Raw genomic sequence first — 19,563 nt, 5'->3', positions numbered from 1 at the left:
TGCAGGGTCAGTCACCTCAGCTCCAGGACATCTCTACAGGAGTCCCTCAGGGGAGTGTCCGACACCCAACAATCTTCATCTGCTTCATCAATAACCTTCCCTCCATCATAAGGTCGGAAGTATGGATATGGGCTGATGATTACACAATGTTCAGCACCGTTTGTGACTCCTCAGATACTGAAACAGTCCGTGTTCAAATACAACAAGATCTGGACAATATCCAGGCTTGGGCTGACAAGTGACAGTAACATTCACACCACACAAACGCCAGGCAATGACCATCACCAACAGGAGACACTCTAACAACTGCCCCTTAACATTCAATGGTGTAACCATCACTGAATCCCCCACTGTCAACATCCTTGGGATTACCATTAACCAGAAGCTCAACTGCACTCACCACATAAACACAGTGTGTACAAGAACAGGTCAGAGGCTAGGAATACTGCAGCGTGTAACTGACTTCCTGACTCACCAAAGCCTGTCCACCATCTGCAAGTCAGAAGTGTGATGGAATACTCCCCACTTGCCTGGATGGGTGCAGCTCCAACAACACTCGAGAAGCTCCACACCATCCAGGACAAAGCAGCCTCACTTGATTGACACCACATCTAAAAACATCCATTCCCTCCACCACTGACGCTCAGTAGCTCCAGTGTGTACTATCTACGAGATGCACTGCAGCAATTCACCAAAGATCCTTAGACAGCACCTTCCAAACACATGACCACTTCCATCCAGAAGGACAAGGCCAACAGATCAATGGGAACACCACCACCTGCAAGTTCCCCTCTAAGCCACTCACCATCCTGACTTGGAAATTTATCACCGTTCCTTCACAGTTACTGGGTGAAAATCCTGGAATTCCCTAACGGCATTGTGGGTCATCCCACAGCACATGGACTGCAGTGATTCAAGAAGGCAGTAGCTCACCACCACCTTCTCAAGGACAACTAGGGATGGGCAAGAAATGCTGGTCAGCCAGCGACGCCTGTCTCCCAGAAATGAATAAAATCTACTGCCCAACATTTGGCTAGAGTGCTGAGCACATCTCCCCTGTGGATTCATTGTGACATTGTCATTATAAATTTATACTCAAATTATCCCACAAGGTAATAATTATAAAAACATTTATTGGCTTCTTAAAGAAAATATCATTCAAAATTAACCATTAATACTAATGACATTTTCACAGTCCCTAACACTACTGAACTAATGGTACAAACAGCGAGAACATTCAGAATTCTGCTGGGAATTAAATCTTGTTTGATTCTGAACATCTCTGGAAGCCGGAATAAGCACTGGAAACACTCAGTAAGTTTGGTTAAGGTCACAGGTTTGGAGCAAGCAGGGGGCGGAGGGGGTGCAGTCTGAGAAAAGAACGGTAGTGAAAGAAAAACTTAACTGGACATAAAGCCTATTCGAGACGGTGAAAGGTATTTGATAAATTTAATAAAGCAGCTTCCCAGGAATACGCAGCTTACAAAATGTTACCTCACCTGATTTTCACAGGAAGAAATCTCTGAGGTTTGGTTTCTCACCCGAACTGGAGCAGATTAACTGGACGACTGTGAACACAAACTCACATAGCACTTAATATCAAAAAGTTAAAATCCTGAACAATCTGACCCTTGGCCTCAGCAAACATCTCTTTGCAATTCTCCGATTTTTTGGATCTTCAACATTAAGAGGATAAGTGTTGGCCCACTCGATCGCCAGCCTGTGATGTGTTAGAGAGAGTAACTGATAGCGCGGGTGCTGCTCCTCACTGCATTGGTGCTGCCGTTCCTCACTGCATTGGTGCTGTTCCTCACTGCATTGGTGCTGTTCCTCACTGCATTGGTGCCGCCGTTCCTCACTGCATTGGTGCTGCCGTTCCTCACTGCATTGGTGCTGTTCCTCACTGCATTGGTGCTGCTGTTCCTCACTGCATTGGTGCCGCCGTTCCTCACTGCATTGGTGCTGCCGTTCCTCACTGCATTGGTGCTGCTGTTCCTCACTGCATTGGTGCTGCTGTTCCTCACTGCATTGGTGCTGTTCCTCACTGCATTGGTGCTGCGTTGCTGCTGTTCCTCACTGGCTGTGAAAGCTGAGCCTGCAGTCAATGCCCCAGATGGATCGCAGTTTTGCAGTGCTGTCAGTTGGTCTCCCTATCGTCGTCAGGGGAAAGGTGTTGATTTTAATCTGAGCAATAAGTTCTTTCACATTGATGCTGGAATCTCGAACTAATCCATAAATGTTCAGAGTTTTCAGGGTGGCAATTTCCCCTAGGTTCCTGTGCACAGACATAAGAACATAAGAAATAGGAGCAGGAGTAGGCCATCTAGCCCTTCGAGCCTGCCCCGCCATTCAATAAGATCATGGCTGATCTGTCGTGGCTCAGTTCCACATTCCCGCTTTCTCCCCATAACCCTTAATTCCCTTGTCTATCAAAAACCTATCCTAAATATATTTAGCGAGGCAGCCTCCACCACTTCAACGGGCAGAGAATTCCAGAGATTCACCACCCTTTGAGTGAAGAAGTTCTTCCTCAACTCCGTTCTAAACCGCCCCCCCTTTATCTTGAGGCTGTGCCCCCTAGTCCTACTGTCCTTTCTGAGAGGGAAGAGCCTCTCCACCTCTATCCTATCCATCCCATTCATCATCTTATACGTCTCAGTGAGATCTCCCCTCATTCTTCTAAACTCTAACGAGTACAAGCCTAGTTTATTCAGCCTCTCCTCATAGCTCAACCCCCTCAACTCCGGTATCAGCCTAGTAAACCTCCTCTGCACTCCCTCCAAGGCCAAAATATCCTTGCGTAAGTACGGCGCCCAAAACTGCACACAGTACTCCAGCTGCAGCCTCACCAATGCCCTATACAGCTGCAGCAAGACCTCCCTACTTTTATATTCAATCCCCCTCGCTATGAAGGCCAGCATCCCATTCGCCTTCCTGACCACCAGCTGCACCTGCAAGCTGGGTTTTTGCGACTCATGCACAAGGACCCCGAGGTCCCTCTGCACCGTCGCCTGCTGCAGTTTTTCGCCACGTAAGTAATAGTCCTTCCCACCATTATTCCTACCAAAGTGGACAACCTCACATTTGCCAACATTAAATTCCATTTGCCAGTTCCTGGCCCATTCGCCCAGCCTATCTAGATCCTTCTGCAGACTCTCCACACCCTCCGCGCAATTTGCCGTTCCACCAATCTTTGTGTCATCAGCAAATTTCGACACCATATACTCGGTTCCTTCCTCCAGATCATCTATATAAATGGTAAATAGCTGAGGCCCCAGCACTGATCCTTGGGGCACTCCACTAGTCACCAACCGCCAATCCGAATAGCACCCATTGACCCCCACTCTCTGCCTCCTATTTGACAGCCAATCCTCTATCCACGCTAACACCCTACCCCCAACTCCAAGCCCCCTAACCTTCTGTAACAACCTCTTGTGCGGCACCTTATCAAACGCCTTCTGAAAATCAAGAAACATCACATCCACCGGTTCCCCTCTATCCACCGCACTAGACACATCCTCATAGAATTCCAATAAATTCGTCAGACACGACTTCCCCTTAACGAAACCGTGCTGCGTCTGCTCTATCAAACAATTCTTCTCAAGATGTCTCGCTATTTTCTCCTTGATAACGGATTCTAACATTTTACCTACAACAGACGTTAAACTAACCGGCCTATAATTCCCTGCCTTTTGCCTGCCACCCTTCTTAAACAACGGCGTAACATTAGCCGTTTTCCAATCTTCCGGCACTTCCCCGGAATCCAGCGAGATTTGGAAAATCATCATCAAGGCATCCACTATCACCTCCGCCATTTCTTTCAGAACCCTCGGATGCATTCCATCCGGTCCTGGGGACTTGTCCACCATCAGTCCCTCCAGTTTGTCGAGCACCGCCTCTCTAGTAACAATAATGTCATTCAGGCCCTCCACTCCTACCATCTTTCCATCGCTAACACCCGGCAAATTATTCACGTCCTCCTCCGTGAAGACAGAAACAAAAAAGTTATTCAAGACCTTAGCCATATCCCCATCCCCTACCACTAAGTCCCCCTTCTCATCCTCTAAGGGTCCAACGTTCACCCTAGCCAGCCTCCTCCTTTTTATATATTTATAAAAACTTTTACTATCCTTTTTTATATTAAGCGCTAGCCCAGCTTCATAATTTATCCTTCCTTTCTTTATCAACTTCTTCGGCATTCTTTGTTGACATTTAAACCTCTCCCAATCCTCTTCTCGCCCACTACTCTTAGCCACTCTAAACGAATCAGCTTTTAACACTTTCCTTCACCTCTTTCATTATCCACGGCTGATTACCTCTCCTCCTACGATCCTTTTTAAGCATCGGAATAAATTTCTGCTGAGCACCAAGAAAGATCTCCTTAAAGATCTTCCACTGTTCCTACCTTCCAACGCGCTCTCCCAGTCCACATTCGCCAATTCCTCTCTCATCCTACTGTACTCCCCTCTGTTCAAACAGAGGACACATGTCTGGGAACCCACTTTCTCCTCCTCCATCTGCATCAGAAACTCCACCAAACAATGATCACTCTTCCCAAGAGGATCTTCACCGCAAGGTCCCTAACTCTACCCGCCTCATTACATAACACCAGATCCAAGATAGCTCGCTCCCTCGTCGGCTCCAACACACACTGTTCAAGGAAACTATCCCAGCAGCATTCCAAGAACTCCTCCTCGAGCCCACCGCGTCCAACATGGGTCGACCAATCAATATGTAGATTGAAATCCCCCATAATTATTGCCGTTCCATTCCTGCATGCTGCATTTATTTGCGCGTTAACAGCCCGCCCCACCTCCAGATCATTATTTGAGGGCCTATAGACGACACCCACCAGCGTCTTCCTCCCTTTGCTGTTCCTAATCTCCACCCACAATGATTCCACTTTCTGCTCGTTGGCTCCTATATCATCCGTTGCTACCACCCTGATGCTATCCTTAATCAGCAGAGCTACGCCCCCCCCTTTTCCCTCCAGCCTATTCTTCCTGAACACTTGATTCCCCTGGACATTCAGCTCCCAGTCCCTGTCACCTTGCAGCCACGTCTCTGTAATGGCCACCAGATCATATCCATTTGTGCTGATCTGCGCCACCAGCTCATCCACTTTCTTCCGAATGCTTTGTGCATTCAGATAAAGTGCCTTCATCCCAGCCTTCACCTGGACCCTATTTGCCAGAACGCCACCAACCATACTCACGCCCCCTACTCCCTTTATTATTGGGACATCCTTGGTCTCTTCCTGTACCTGTACCCTCTCCTTTACTTTAGACCCCGTAATGTCACCTACCCTCGCACCCTCCCCCCCCACAATTAGTTTAAAGCCCTATCCACAGTCCTATTTATACGATTCACCAGGACTCTGGTCCCAGCACGGTTCAGACCAACACCATCCCATCTGAACAGGTCCCACCTACCCCAATACTGATGCCAATGCCCCATAAATTCAAACCCATTCCTCCCACACCAATCCCTGAGCCACCCATTCACTTCCTTAATCTTATCAACCCTACACCCATCTGCACTCGGTTCAGGTAGTAATCCAGAGATAACCACCTTGTCGGTTCTACTTTTTAATTCCATTCCCAGTTTTTCATAATCCCTTGCCAGATCCTCAGTTCGCATTTTGCCTACGTCGTCGGCACCCACATGTACTACAACGACCGGATTCTGACCCTCCCACTCCAGGTTCCTCTGCAGACCAACTCAAACCTTTACATAACTGACAAATATAACACAGAACTGAGACATAAGTGGCTTCACCCAGGCATTCTAATAGTGAAACGTTAGATAAACCACACTCAATACCAACACTATCAATGTAAAATTCCAGCAGGATTTCCCCCTTCTCTAACCCAGGGATCACTGGACAGTGATCAGGAGCAGGAACCCTGGCTGATTTCCCCTCTCTCTAACCCAGGGATCACTGGACAGTGATCAGGAGCAGGAACCCTGGCTGATTTCCCCTCTCTCTCTCTCTAACCCAGGGATCACTGGACAGTGATCAGGAGCAGGAACCCTGGCTGATTTCCTCTCTCTAACCCAGGGATCACTGGACAGTGATCAGGAGCAGGAACCCTGGCGGATTTCCCCTCTCTCTCTAACCCAGGGATCACTGGACAGGGATCAGGAGCAGGAACCCTGGCTGATTTCCCCTCTCTCTCTCTCTAACCCAGGGATCACTGGACAGTGATCAGGAGCAGGAACCCTGGCTGATTTCCCCGCTCTCTCTCTCTAACCCAGGGATCACTGGACAGTGATCAGGAGCAGGAACCCTGGCTGATTTCCTCTCTCTAACCCAGGGATCACTGGACAGTGATCAGGAGCAGGAACCCTGGCTGATTTCCCCCCTCTCTCTCTCTAACCCAGGGATCACTGGACAGTGATCAGGAGCAGGAACCCTGGCTGATTTCCCCTCTCTCTCTCTCTCTAACCCAGGGATCACTGGACAGTGATCAGGAGCAGGAACCCTGGCTGATTTCCCCCCTCTCTCTCTCTAACCCAGGGATCACTGGACAGTGATCAGGAGCAGGAACCCTGGCTGATTTCCCCTCTCTCTCTCTAACCCAGGGATCACTGGACAGTGATTAGGAGCTGGAACCCTGGCTGATTTCCCCCCTCTCTCTCTCTAACCCAGGGATCACTGGACAGTGATCAGGAGCAGGAACCCTGGCTGATTTCCCCTCTCTCTCTAACCCAGGGATCACTGGACAGTGATCAGGAGCAGGAACCCTGGCTGATTTCCCCTCTCTCTCTCTAACCCAGGGATCACTGGACAGTGATCAGGAGCAGGAACCCTGGCTGATTTCCCCTCTCTCTAACCCAGGGATCACTGGACAGTGATCAGGAGCAGGAACCCTGGCTGATTTCCCCTCTCTCTAACCCAGGGATCACTGGACAGTGATCAGGAGCAGGAACCCTGGCTGATTTCCCCCCTCTCTCTCTCTCACTAACCAAGGGATCACTGGACAGCGATCAGGAGCAGGAACCCTGGCTGATTTCCCCTCTCTCTCTCTAACCCAGGGATCACTGGACAGTGATCAGGAGCAGGAACCCTGGCTGATTTCCCCTCTCTCTCTCTAACCCAGGGATCACTGGACAGTGATCAGGAGCAGGAACCCTGGCTGATTTCCCCTCTCTCTAACCCAGGGATCACTGGACAGTGATCAGGAGCAGGAACCCTGGCTGATTTCCCCTCTCTCTAACCCAGGGATCACTGGACAGTGATCAGGAGCAGGAACCCTGGCTGATTTCCCCCCTCTCTCTCTCTCACTAACCAAGGGATCACTGGACAGCGATCAGGAGCAGGAACCCTGGCTGATTTCCCCTCTCTCTCTCTCTAACCCAGGGATCACTGGACAGTGATCAGGAGCAGGAACCCTGGCTGATTTCCCCCCTCTCTCTCTCTAACCCAGGGATCACTGGACAGTGATCAGGAGCAGGAACCCTGGCTGATTTCCCCCCTCTCTCTCTCTAACCCAGGGATCACTGGACAGTGATCAGGAGCAGGAACCCTGGCTGATTTCCCCCCTCTCTCTCTCTAACCCAGGGATCACTGGACAGTGATCAGGAGCAGGAACCCTGGCTGATTTCCCCCCTCTCTCTCACTAACCAAGGGATCACTGGACAGTGATCAGGAGCAGGAACCCTGGCTGATTTCCCCCCTCTCTCTCTCTAACCCAGGGATCACTGGACAGTGATCAGGAGCAGGAACCCTGGCTGATTTCCCCCCTCTCTCTCTCTAACCCAGGGATGACTGGACAGTGATCAGGAGCAGGAACCCTGGCTGATTTCCCCCCTCTCTCTCTCTCTAACCCAGGGATCACTGGACAGTGATCAGGAGCAGGAACCCTGGCTGATTTCCCCTCTCTCTCTCTCTAACCCAGGGATCACTGGACAGTGATCAGGAGCTGGAACCCTGGCTGATTAACTCTCTCTCTCTCTAACCCAGGGATGACTGGACAGTGATCAGGAGCAGGAACCCTGGCTGATTTCCCCTCTCTCTCTCTCTAACCCAGGGATCACTGGACAGTGATCAGGAGCAGGAACCCTGGCTGATTTCATAAGAACATAAGAAATAGGAGCAGGAGTAGGCCATCTGGCCCTTCGAGCCTGCCCCGCCATTCAATAAGATCATGGCTGATCTGTCGTGGCTCAGTTCCACATTCCCGCCCGCTCCCCATAACCCTTAATCCCCTCTCTTATCAAAAACCCATCAACCCGCTTCTTAAAAATATTTAGCGAGGCAGCCTCCACCACTTCAACGGGCAGAGAATTCCAGAGATTCACCACTCTGAGTGAAGAAGTTCCTCCTCAACTCCGTTCTAAACCGCCCCCCCTTTATCTTGAGGCTGTGCCCCCTAGTCCTACTGTCTTTTTTGAGCGGGAAGAGTCTCTCCACCTCTATCCTATCCATCCCATTCATCATCTTATACGTCTCAATGAGATCTCCCCTCATTCTTCTAAACTCTAACGAGTACAAGCCTAGTTTATTCAGCCTCTCCTCATAGCTCAACCCCCTCAACTCCGGTTTCAGCCTAGTAAACCTCCTCTGCACTCCCTCCAAGGCCAAAATATCCTTGCGCAGGTGCGGCGCCCAAAACTGCACACAGTACTCCAGCTGTGGCCTCACCAATGCCCTATAAAGCTGCAGCAAGACCTATTTCCCCTCTCTCTCTCTAACCCAGGGATCACTGGACAGTGATCAGGAGCAGGAACCCTGGCTGATTTCCTCTCTCTCTCTCTAACCCAGGGATCACTGGACAGTGATCAGGAGCAGGAACCCTGGCTGATTTCCTCTCTCTCTCTCTAACCCAGGGATCACTGGACAGTGATCAGGAGCAGGAACCCTGGCTGATTTCCTCTCTCTCTCTCTCTAACCCAGGGATCACTGGACAGTGATCAGGAGCAGGAACCCTGGCTGATTTCCTCTCTCTCTCTCTAACCCAGGGATCACTGGACAGTGATCAGGAGCAGGAACCCTGGCTGATTTCCTCTCTCTCTCTCTAACCCAGGGATCACTGGACAGTGATCAGGAGCAGGAACCCTGGCTGATTTCCCTCTGTCTCTCTCTAACCCAGGGATCACTGGACAGTGATCAGGGGCAGGAACCCTGGCTGATTTCCCCCCTCTCTCTCTAACCCAGGGATCACTGGACAGTGATCAGGAGCAGGAACCCTGGCTGATTTCCCCCCTCTCTCTCTAACCCAGGGATCACTGGACAGTGATCAGGAGCAGGAAACCTGGCTGATTTCCCCCCTCTCTCTCTCTCTAACCCAGGGATCACTGGACAGTGATCAGGAGCAGGAACCCTGGCTGATTTCCCCTCTCTCTCTCTAACCCAGGGATGACTGGACAGTGATCAGGAGCAGGAACCCTGGCTGATTTCCCCCCTCTCTCTCTCTCTAACCCAGGGATCACTGGACAGTGATCAGGAGCAGGAACCCTGGCTGATTTCCCCTCTCTCTTTCTAACCCAGGGATCACTGGACAGTGATCAGGAGCAGGAACCCTGGCTGATTTCCCCCCTCTCTCTCTCTAACCCAGGGATCACTGGACAGTGATCAGGAGCAGGAACCCTGGCTGATTTCCCCCCTCTCTCTCTCTCTCTCTAACCCAGGGATCACTGGACAGTGATCAGGAGCAGGAACCCTGGCTGATTTCCTCTCTCTCTCTCTCTAACCCAGGGATCACTGGACAGTGATCAGGAGCAGGAACCCTGGCTGATTTCCCCCCTCTCTCTCTCTCTAACCCAGGGATCACTGGACAGTGATCAGGAGCAGGAACCCTGGCTGATTTCCCCCCTCTCTCTCTCTCTCTAACCCAGGGATCACTGGACAGTGATCAGGAGCAGGAACCCTGGCTGATTTCCTCTCTCTCTCTCTCTAACCCAGGGATCACTGGACAGTGATCAGGAGCAGGAACCCTGGCTGATTTCCCCTCTCTCTCTCTCTCTAACCCAGGGATCACTGGACAGTGATCAGGAGCAGGAACCCTGGCTGATTTCCCCTCTCTCTCTAACCCGGGGATCACTGGACAGTGATCAGGAGCAGGAACCCTGGCTGATTTCCCCTCTCTCTCTCTCTCTAACCCGGGGATCACTGGACAGTGATCAGGAGCAGGAACCCTGGCTGATTTCCCCTCTCTCTCTAACCCAGGGATCACTGGACAGTGATCAGGAGCAGGAACCCTGGCTGATTTCCCCTCCCTCTCTCTCTCTAACCCAGGGATCACTGGACAGTGATCAGGAGCAGGAACCCTGGCTGATTTCCCCTCTCTCTCTCTCTCTAACCCGGGGATCACTGGACAGTGATCAGGAGCAGGAACCCTGGCTGATTTCCCCTCTCTCTCTCTCTAACCCAGGGATCACTGGACAGGGATCAGGAGCAGGAACCCTGGCTGATTTCCCCCCTCTCTCTCTCTCTCTAACCCAGGGATCACTGGACAGTGATCAGGAGCAGGAACCCTGGCTGATTTCCTCTCTCTCTCTCTCTAACCCAGGGATCACTGGACAGTGATCAGGAGCAGGAACCCTGGCTGATTTCCCCTCTCTCTCTCTCTCTAACCCAGGGATCACTGGACAGTGATCAGGAGCAGGAACCCTGGCTGATTTCCCCTCTCTCTCTAACCCGGGGATCACTGGACAGTGATCAGGAGCAGGAACCCTGGCTGATTTCCCCTCTCTCTCTCTCTCTAACCCGGGGATCACTGGACAGTGATCAGGAGCAGGAACCCTGGCTGATTTCCCCTCTCTCTCTAACCCAGGGATCACTGGACAGTGATCAGGAGCAGGAACCCTGGCTGATTTCCCCTCTCTCTCTAACCCAGGGATCACTGGACAGGGATCAGGAGCAGGAACCCTGGCTGATTTCCCCTCTCTCTATCTCTAACCCAGGGATCACTGGACAGTGATCAGGAGCAGGAACCCTGGCTGATTTCCCCTCTCTCTCTCTAACCCAGGGATCACTGGACAGTGATCAGGAGCAGGAACCCTGGCTGATTTCCCCTCTCTCTCTCTCTCTAACCCGGGGATCACTGGACAGTGATCAGGAGCAGGAACCCTGGCTGATTTCCCCTCTCTCTCTCTCTCTAACCCAGGGATCACTGGACAGTGATCAGGAGCAGGAAGCTGATTTCCCCTCTCTCTGTTTTTCGAAACCAGCAGTTTTTCGATAGGCCGGACAGAAGCCTTGGGCCTTGCTTAATCTGTGCCTCAGCCCCAAACTGATGTGATGGGTCCTTCAATACTCACACAAGACTGGCTGTTGGGATCTCATGACATCTACTGAGGCCCAGATGCTGGAGGTGAGAAAGGCTGTGGAGTGCAGGGAAGCAATCTGGAGTGATCATCGTACTGTCACTGTAAGAGAGAGAGAGTGTTAGAGGAACTGGAGGCCGGAGAAAGGGCAGAGAGAGGGACAGGAGCTCACCATTCAGCCCCTCAAGCCTGCTTTCCCATTCCATTACAGGCTGGCTGATTGTCCACATTAACACCGCTTTCATAAGAACATAAGAAATAGGAGCAGGAGTAGGCCATCTGGCCCTTCGAGCCTGCCCCGCCATTCAATAAGATCATGGCTGATCTGTCGTGGCTCAGTTCCACATTCCCGCTCTCTCCCCATAACCCTTAATCCCCTCTCTTATCAAAAACCCATCAACCCGCGTCTTAAAAATATTTAGCGAGGCAGCCTCCACCACTTCAACGGGCAGAGAATTCCAGAGATTCACCACCCTTTGAGTGAAGAAGTTCCTCCTCAACTCCGTTCTAAACCGCCCCCCCTTTATCTTGAGGCTGTGCCCCCTAGTCCTACTGTCCTTTCTGAGCGGGAAGAGCCTCTCCACCTCTATCCTATCCATCCCATTCATCATCTTATACGTCTCAATGAGATCTCCCCTCATTCTAACGAGTACAAGCCTAGTTTATTCAGCCTCTCCTCATAGCTCAACCCCCTCAACTCCGGTATCAGCCTAGTAAACCTCCTCTGCACTCCCTCCAAGGCCAAAGTACCCTTGCGTAAGTGCGGCGCCCAAAACTGCACACAGTACTCCAGCTGCGGCCTCACCAATGCCCTATACAGCTGCAGCAAGACCTCCCTACTTTTATATTCAAACCCCCTCGCTATGAAGGCCAGCATCCCATTCGCCTTCCTGACCACCTGCTGCACCTGCAAGCTGGGTTTTTGCGACTCATGCACAAGGACCCCGAGGTCCCTCTGCACCGTCGCCTGCTGCAGTTTTTCGCCACGTAAGTAATAGTCCTTCCTACCATTCTTCCTACCAAAGTGGACCACCTCACACTTGCCAACATTAAATTCCATTTGCCATTTCCTGGCCCATTCGCCCAGCCTATCTAGATCCTTCTGTAGACTCTCCACACCCTCCGCACAATTTCCAGTCTCTCTTCACTTTTCCATCCAGAAAGCTCGGGATATCTATCACAAACATGCTGTGACTGAGCTTGCACAGCCTCTGGGGAGGACAATTCCAAACTTTCACTTCCCTCTGAGTGAAGAAATTCCTCCCCCTCTGAGTCCTAAATACCCTGTCTCTTACTCTGAGATTGTGTCCCCCGTTCTTGACTCTCTGAGCCAGGGGAATCCTCCGGGCCACACCCAGCCTGTCTCACTCTGTCAGAATGTGATGCCCCCCCCACCCTTCTCTGTTCCAAACATGGAAATATACAGCTTCTCAATCAGTCCTCACTCAGAGAATCCTGCCATCGCAGTGATTAGTCTGATGAACCTCTGTTGCATTGCCTCCATGGCAAGCATATCCTGTCTTACACAAGGAGATCAAAATTGTACACAATACTCAGTGTGTTCAACAATTGCAACAAGACATCTTCACTTCTGTACTTAAGTCCCGTTGCGATGAAGGTCAACATAGCATTTGCCTTCCTTATTCACTGTTCCACTGGCACGCTAACTTTGAGTCAGTCATGAACAAGGACACCTTGGGTCCCTTTGGCTATCAACATTTCCCAACCTCTCATTATTTCTGCCTTTGCTTTTCCCACCAAAGTGGATAACTCCTCACATGTTTATATTATATTTCATCTGACACCTTTTTGCCCACTCACTGAGCCTGTCCAAGCCCACTTGAAACTTTGCATCCTGCTGACAACTCACATTGCAAAGTTTGGTGTCATTGGCAGAGTTAGGAATACTACAATTGGTCCCCACATCTAAATCATTGAAATGGGTTGTGAACAACTGTGTCCTGAGCACTGATCCGTGCAGTATCCTGCTAGTAACAGCCTGTCATCTTGAGAATGATTCATTTATTCCTACTGCTTTCTGTCTGTCAGCCAATTCTCAATCCACACTAATAATTACTGCCAAACTCATACACTCTGTGTGTTAACTAGTCTCCTCAAACATTTTCCAAAAATCCAATTACACCACAGCCACAGATACCCCTTTACCTTAGCTGAAGTAACATTCTCAAACAACTCAGCAGCTCTGTCAAACACCTACGTTGCGCTGCCCAATTTTATTATTATTTTCTACCACATTCTTTAGGACATCCTAATATTAAAACTACTGATGTCAAAATAACAAGTCTATAGTTTCCCAACTTTTTCTCTTGTTACTTTCCAATCTACTGGAACCGTTCCAGAATCTATTCGATTTGTTCTTTGAAAGATAACTACTAATGCATCAACTATTTCTAAAACCAACTCCTTCAGCACTCTGGGACGGAGCTCATCTGCTCCAGGAGATTTATCAATCTTCAACCTAGTTAACTTTTCCAGCGCGATCTCTTTACTAATACTAATTTCAATTTGGGCCTCAGTTTCACAAGTCTCTTGGTTGCCGAGTATTTTGGAGAGATTCTTCGCATCTTCTTCCAGAATCCTCAAATTTTATCATTGTTTGTCATCCTTATAAGTCACTTCCATTGATCTGATGCAGTCTTTCCCTTCTTCTGTTAGCCATGGTTAATCTCCCATTCCCCTTTGGGAGTTAGTGCCTTACAGGAATGTATATCTGTTGTAGACTGTGTCGTATTTCTAACCATTCCTGCCTGCTTTTAAACCTTTTAGACTATACAACACAACGGGATATTGATTGGCTGGTATATTGGGCGGATGTATGGCAAATGGAGTTTAATCCGGATAAATGTGAGGTGATGCATTTTGGCCGGAATAATGTAGGGGGAGTTATATGGTAAAGGGTAAGCCCGTAAGGAGTATAGAATCGCAGCAAGACCTAGGGGTGCAAGTGCACGAGTCTTTGAAGGTGGCAGTACAAGTGGAGAGTGTGGTGAAGAAAACCTATGGTATGTTAGCCTTTATAGGAAGGGGTATAGAATATAAGCGCTGGAGTCTAATGTTGCAGTTGTACAGAACCTTGGTTAGGCTGCATTTAGAGTACTGTGTCCAGTTCTGGTCGCCTTACTACCGGAAGGACATGGAGACTCTGGAGAGAGTGCAGAGAAGGTTTACCAGAATATTGCCTGGTATGGAAGGACTGGGGTATGAGGAAAGATTGAAGAAATTGAGGCTCTTTTCCCTTGAAAGACAGCGACTGAGGGGAGATCTAATTGAGATATATAAGATTATGAAGGGTATAATTAAGTAAACAGAGGTAAGCTATTTCCTATGATAAAGGCACATAGTACGAGGGGCCATGGGCTTAAAGTGAGGGGGGAGAGGTGTAACACAGATATTAGAGGGAGGTTTTTCACACAGAGGGTAGTGGGGGTATGGAATGCTCTGCCAAGTAAGGTGGTGGAGGCAGGCACGCTGGAGTTGTTTAAGAGTAACTTAGACAGGCACATGAGTGGGTTGGAGATGGGAGGATATAGGAGATTGTTTCAAATAAGGGTCATTAGCAGTGGGACGTCCCTGGTAATGGAAAAGGATATGGGATGATAATAATGTTTTTTTCTCTTTTCATTCACCGGTTTTAAGTCGATCCGCCTTGTGTCCAACGAGGGGCATACACATGATGGGTCGTACTTGGGCTGCTCTTGGATGTTCGAGATTGCTTCATGTCATTAGTGTGTGCGTAAACTGGACAAGATACTGGGCAAGACGACAGCTCAGTGACTTTCATTGTTTGCTGGGCAGACACAAGGATTTGGGTCGGTGTCTGTGGGAGTTTGCGCATTCTCCCCATGCTTGCGTGGGTTTTCTCTGGGTGCTCCGGTTTCCTCCCACACCCCAAAGATGTGCAAAGATGTGTGGAGGGGGGGAGAGACTGGTAATATTAAAATGGCGGTGCGGGCTTGTTGGGCCGAAGGGCCTGTTTCCTGGGCCGTTTTTGTTCTTTATTTTCCCAAACCCCCACAGACACTTCCTCTTCCTACCCTCAGTTTCCTTTCTAAACAGCCGAGTTTTAGAATGAACTGCATTGCAGACAAATTTAGTGCAAAATATTATGGTCACTATTTCCCATAGGATTCATTACAGCGAGGTTATTAATTAAAGAACAAAGAAAATTACAGCGGCCTGCACCGACTATGCTGCCCTGACTGAAATAAAACCCCCTACCCTTCCGGGGACCATATCCCTCTATTCCCATCCTATTCATGGATTTGTCAAGGCGCCCCTTAAAAGTCACTACCTCCCCCAGCAGCGAGTTCCAGACACCCACCACCCTCTGTGTAAAAAATCTGCCTTGTACATCTCCTTTAAACCTTGCCCCTCACACCTTAAACCTGTGCCCCCCGAGTAATTGACTCTTCCACCCTGGGAAAAAGCTTCTGACTATCCACTCTGTCCATGCCCCTCATAATCTTATAGACTTCTATCAGGTCTCCCCTCAACCTCCGTCACTCCAGTGAGAACAAACCAAGTTTCTCCAACCTCTCCTCATAGCTAATGCCCTCCATACCAGGCAACATCCTGGTAAATCTTTTCTGTACCCTCTCCAAAGCCTCCACATCCTTCTGGTAGTGTGGTGACCAGAATTGAACACTATATTCCAAGTGCAGCCTCACTAAGGATCTATAAAGCTGCAACATGACTTGCCAATTTTTAAACTCAGTGCCCCGGTCGATGAAGGCAAGCATGCCGTATGCCTTCTTGACTACCTTCTCCACCTGCACTGCCACTTTCAGTGACCTGTGTACCTGTACATCCAGATCCCTCTGCCTATCAATACTCTTGAGGGTTCTGCCATTTACTGTATATTTCCTATCTGTATTAGACCTTCCAAAATGCATTACCTCACATTTGTCCGGATTAAACTCCATCTGCCATCTCTCTGCCCAAGTCTCCAGCTGATCTATATCCTGCTGTATTCTCTGATGGTCCTCATCACTATCCGCAAATCCACCAACCTTTGTGTCATCCGCAAACTTCCTAACCAATCCAGTTACATTTTCCTCCAAATCATTTATATATATTACAAACAGCAAAGGTCCAAGCACTGATCCCTGAGGAACACCACTTGTCACAGCCCTCCATTCAGAAACACACCCTTCCACTGCTACTCTCTGTCTCCTATGATCAAGCCAGTATTGTATCCACCTTGCCAGCTCACCTCTGATCCCATGTGACTTCACCTTCTGCACCAGTCTGCCATGAGGGACCTTGTCAAAGGCCTTACTGAAGTCCATGTAGACAACATCCACTGCCCTACCCTCATCAATCATCTTTGTCACTTCCTCGAGAAACTTGATCCAGTTAGTGAGACACAACCTCCCCCTTCACAAAACCATGTTGCCTCTCACTAATACATCCACTTATTTCCAAGTGGGAATAAATCCTGTCTCAAAGAATCCTCTCCAATAATTTCCCTACCACTGATGTAAGGCTCACCAGCCTGTAATTACCTGGATTATTCTTGCTAGCCTTCTTAAACAAAGAAACAACATTGGCTATTCTCCAATCCTCTGGGACCTCCCCTGTAGCCAGTGAGGATACAAAGATTTCTCTCAAGGCCCCAGCAATTTCCTCCCTTGCCTCTCTCAGTATTCTGGGGTATATCCCATCAGGCCCTGGGGACTTGTCTACCTTAATGTTTCTCAAGAACCCCAAAACTCCGCCTTTTTGATCTCAACATGACTCAAACTATCTACACATCCTTTCCCAGACTCATCAATCACCAAGTCCTTCTCTTTGGTGAATACTGGTACAAAAACCTCATTTAATACCTCACCCATTTCCTCTGGTTCCACACATAGATTCCCTCCCTTGTCCTTGAGTGGGCCAACCCTCTCCCTGGCTACCCTCTTGCTCTTTATATACGTGTAAAATGCCTTTTTATTTTCCTTAATCCTGCTGGCCAATGCTTTCTCATGACCCCTTTTAGCCCTCCTTACTCCTTGCTTAAATTTCTTTCTACTTTCCTTGTATTCCACACTTGCTTCATGTGTTCCCAACCTCCTGGCTTTGACAAATGCTTCCCTTTTCTCTTTGGCTAGGCTCACAATATCTCTTGTTATCCAGGATTCCCAAAACTTGCCATACTTATCCTTCATCCTTACAGGAATGTGCCGGTCCTGAATCCCTATCAACTTACACTTGAAAACCTCCCACATGCCAGATGCTGATTTGCCCTCAAACATCTGCCCCCAATCTACATTCTTCAGTTCCTGCCTAATATACAAGATTATGAGAGGCGTGGACAGAGTGGATAGACAGAAGCTTTTTCCCAGGGTGGAAGAGTCAATTACTAGGGGACACAGGTTTAAGGTGTGAGGGGCAAGGTTTAAAGGAGATATACCAGGCAGATTTTTTCCACAAGAGAGCAGTGGGTGCCTGGAACTCGTTTCCGAGGGAAGGTAGTGGAAGCGGATACAGTAGTGAGTTTTTAGGGGCGTATTGACAAATACATGAATAGGATGGGAATAGAGGGATATGGTCCCTGGAAGGGTAGGGGGTTTTAGTGCAATGGGACAGCATGGTCGGTGCAGGCTTGGAGGGCCGTAATTTTCTTTGTTAATACGGGGCAGCACAGCGGAACAGTGGTTAACATGGTTGCCTCAAAGCGCCAAGGACCCGGGTTCAATTCCCGGCTTGGGTCACTGTCTGTGTGAAGTCTGCATGTTCTCCCCATGTCATTGTGGGTTTCTTCCGGGTGCTCTGCTTTCCTCCCACAGTCTGAAAGACGTGCCAGTTAGGGTGCATTGACCCGAACAGGCGGTGGAGTGTAGTGACTGGGGGAATTTCACAGTAACTTCATTGCAGTGTTAATGTAAGCCTTACTTGTGACTAATAAGCTTTTACCTTCATTAGCCTTCCCCAGTTTAGCAGCTTCACTTGATCACACTGATCTTTACCCATCAGCACCGTAAAGATGGGATCTTTCACACTGTACAAAACTGAATCTAAAATAGCCCAATCACTGCTCGCTGCTTCAATGTCCTGCTCCAATAAGAAGTCTCACAACACCAGGTTAAAGTCCAACAGGTTGATTTGGTAGGAAAAACCATGAGCTTTCGGAGCGCTGGCTGTCCCTTTGTCAGATAAGTGGGAGACTCAGCTGATGAAGGGGCAGTGCTCCGAAAGCTCGTGGATTCTGCTACCAAATAAACCTGTTGGACTTTAACCTGGTGTTGTGAGACTTCTTACTGTGTTTACCCCAGTCCGACACTGACATCTCCACATCGTGACAGCTCCAGAAACCCAGCTGTCACACGTCCGCACCGACACTGCTCACCTCATGTCCAGGTTGCTTATTCGTGGACAGCGCCTGCAAATAGCCTTCACATCTGGAAATAGAGCAGAAAACCGGCATTGCATCGATACCCTCTCTCCAAACGGCCCCAAACATCTCCCCCCCCCCCCTCACCCTCTACCACATCTATCACTCCCCGGGGGCCTGAGAAGGGGCTGGGGAGGGCTGGGCCGGGAGCGGAGGGAGGGGCCGGGAGCGGAGGGAGGGGCCGGGAGCGGAGGGAGGGGCCGGGAAGGGTATGTGTGAGTATTGGTGGGGGGAGGGAAGGGGAGTGTGTGAGTATTGGTGGAGGGAGGGGTGTGTGAGAGTATTGTGGGGAGTGTGTGAGTATTGGGGAGGGGGAGTGGGGAGTGGTGGTGGTGGGTGGGTGTGTGAGTAATGGGGGGGGGGTGAGTATTTGGGGGGGGTGTGAGTATTTGGGGGGGGGTGAGTATTGGGGGGGGGTGAGTATTGGGGGGTATGGGGGGGTGAGTATTGGGGGGGGTGAGTATTGGGGGGGGTGAGTATTGGGGGGGGTGAGTATTGGGGGGGGTGAGTATTGGGGGGGGTGAGTATTGGGGGGGGTGAGTATTGGGGGGGGTGAGTATTGGGGGGGGTGAGTATTGGGGGGTGAGTATTGGGGGGGGTGAGTATTGGGGGGGGTGAGTATGGGGGGGGTGAGTATTGGGGGGGGTGAGTATTGGGGGGGTGAGTATTGGGGGGGGGTGAGTATTGGGGGGGGGTGTGAGTATTGGGGGGGGTGAGTATTGGGGGGGGTGAGTATTGGGGGGGGGTGAGTATTGGGGGGGGTGAGTATTGGGGGGGGGTGAGTATTGGGGGGGGGTGAGTATTGGGGGGGGGGTGAGTATTGGGGGGGGTGAGTATTGGGGGGGGGTGAGTATTGGGGGGGGGGGTGAGTATTGGGGGGGGGTGAGTATTGG

General features: G+C 49.9%; 1 protein-coding gene across 1 annotated transcript; it reads right to left on the bottom strand.

Annotated features, from left to right (window-relative positions):
* Positions 1-2,034: 2,034 nt before the first annotated feature.
* Positions 2,035-18,672, bottom strand: LOC145339519 (S-phase kinase-associated protein 2-like). Its single transcript, XM_080183998.1, has 3 exons — positions 18,626-18,672; positions 11,266-11,373; positions 2,035-2,275 (listed from the first exon to the last, which is right to left on the bottom strand). Exons 1-3 carry the CDS (start codon positions 18,628-18,630, stop codon positions 2,074-2,076), a joined length of 315 nt encoding a protein of 104 aa, XP_080040124.1. The 5' UTR covers positions 18,631-18,672; the 3' UTR covers positions 2,035-2,073.
* Between the last annotated feature and the right edge of the window lie 891 nt (positions 18,673-19,563).

Source organism: Carcharhinus amblyrhynchos, unplaced genomic scaffold (assembly GCF_965287045.1).
Source record: "Carcharhinus amblyrhynchos unplaced genomic scaffold, sCarAmb.v2.hapA scaffold_513, whole genome shotgun sequence".
NCBI lineage: Eukaryota > Metazoa > Chordata > Chondrichthyes > Carcharhiniformes > Carcharhinidae > Carcharhinus > Carcharhinus amblyrhynchos.
The sequence above is the reverse complement of the archived record's forward strand: the minus strand, read 5'-3'. Positions and strand labels throughout refer to the sequence as shown.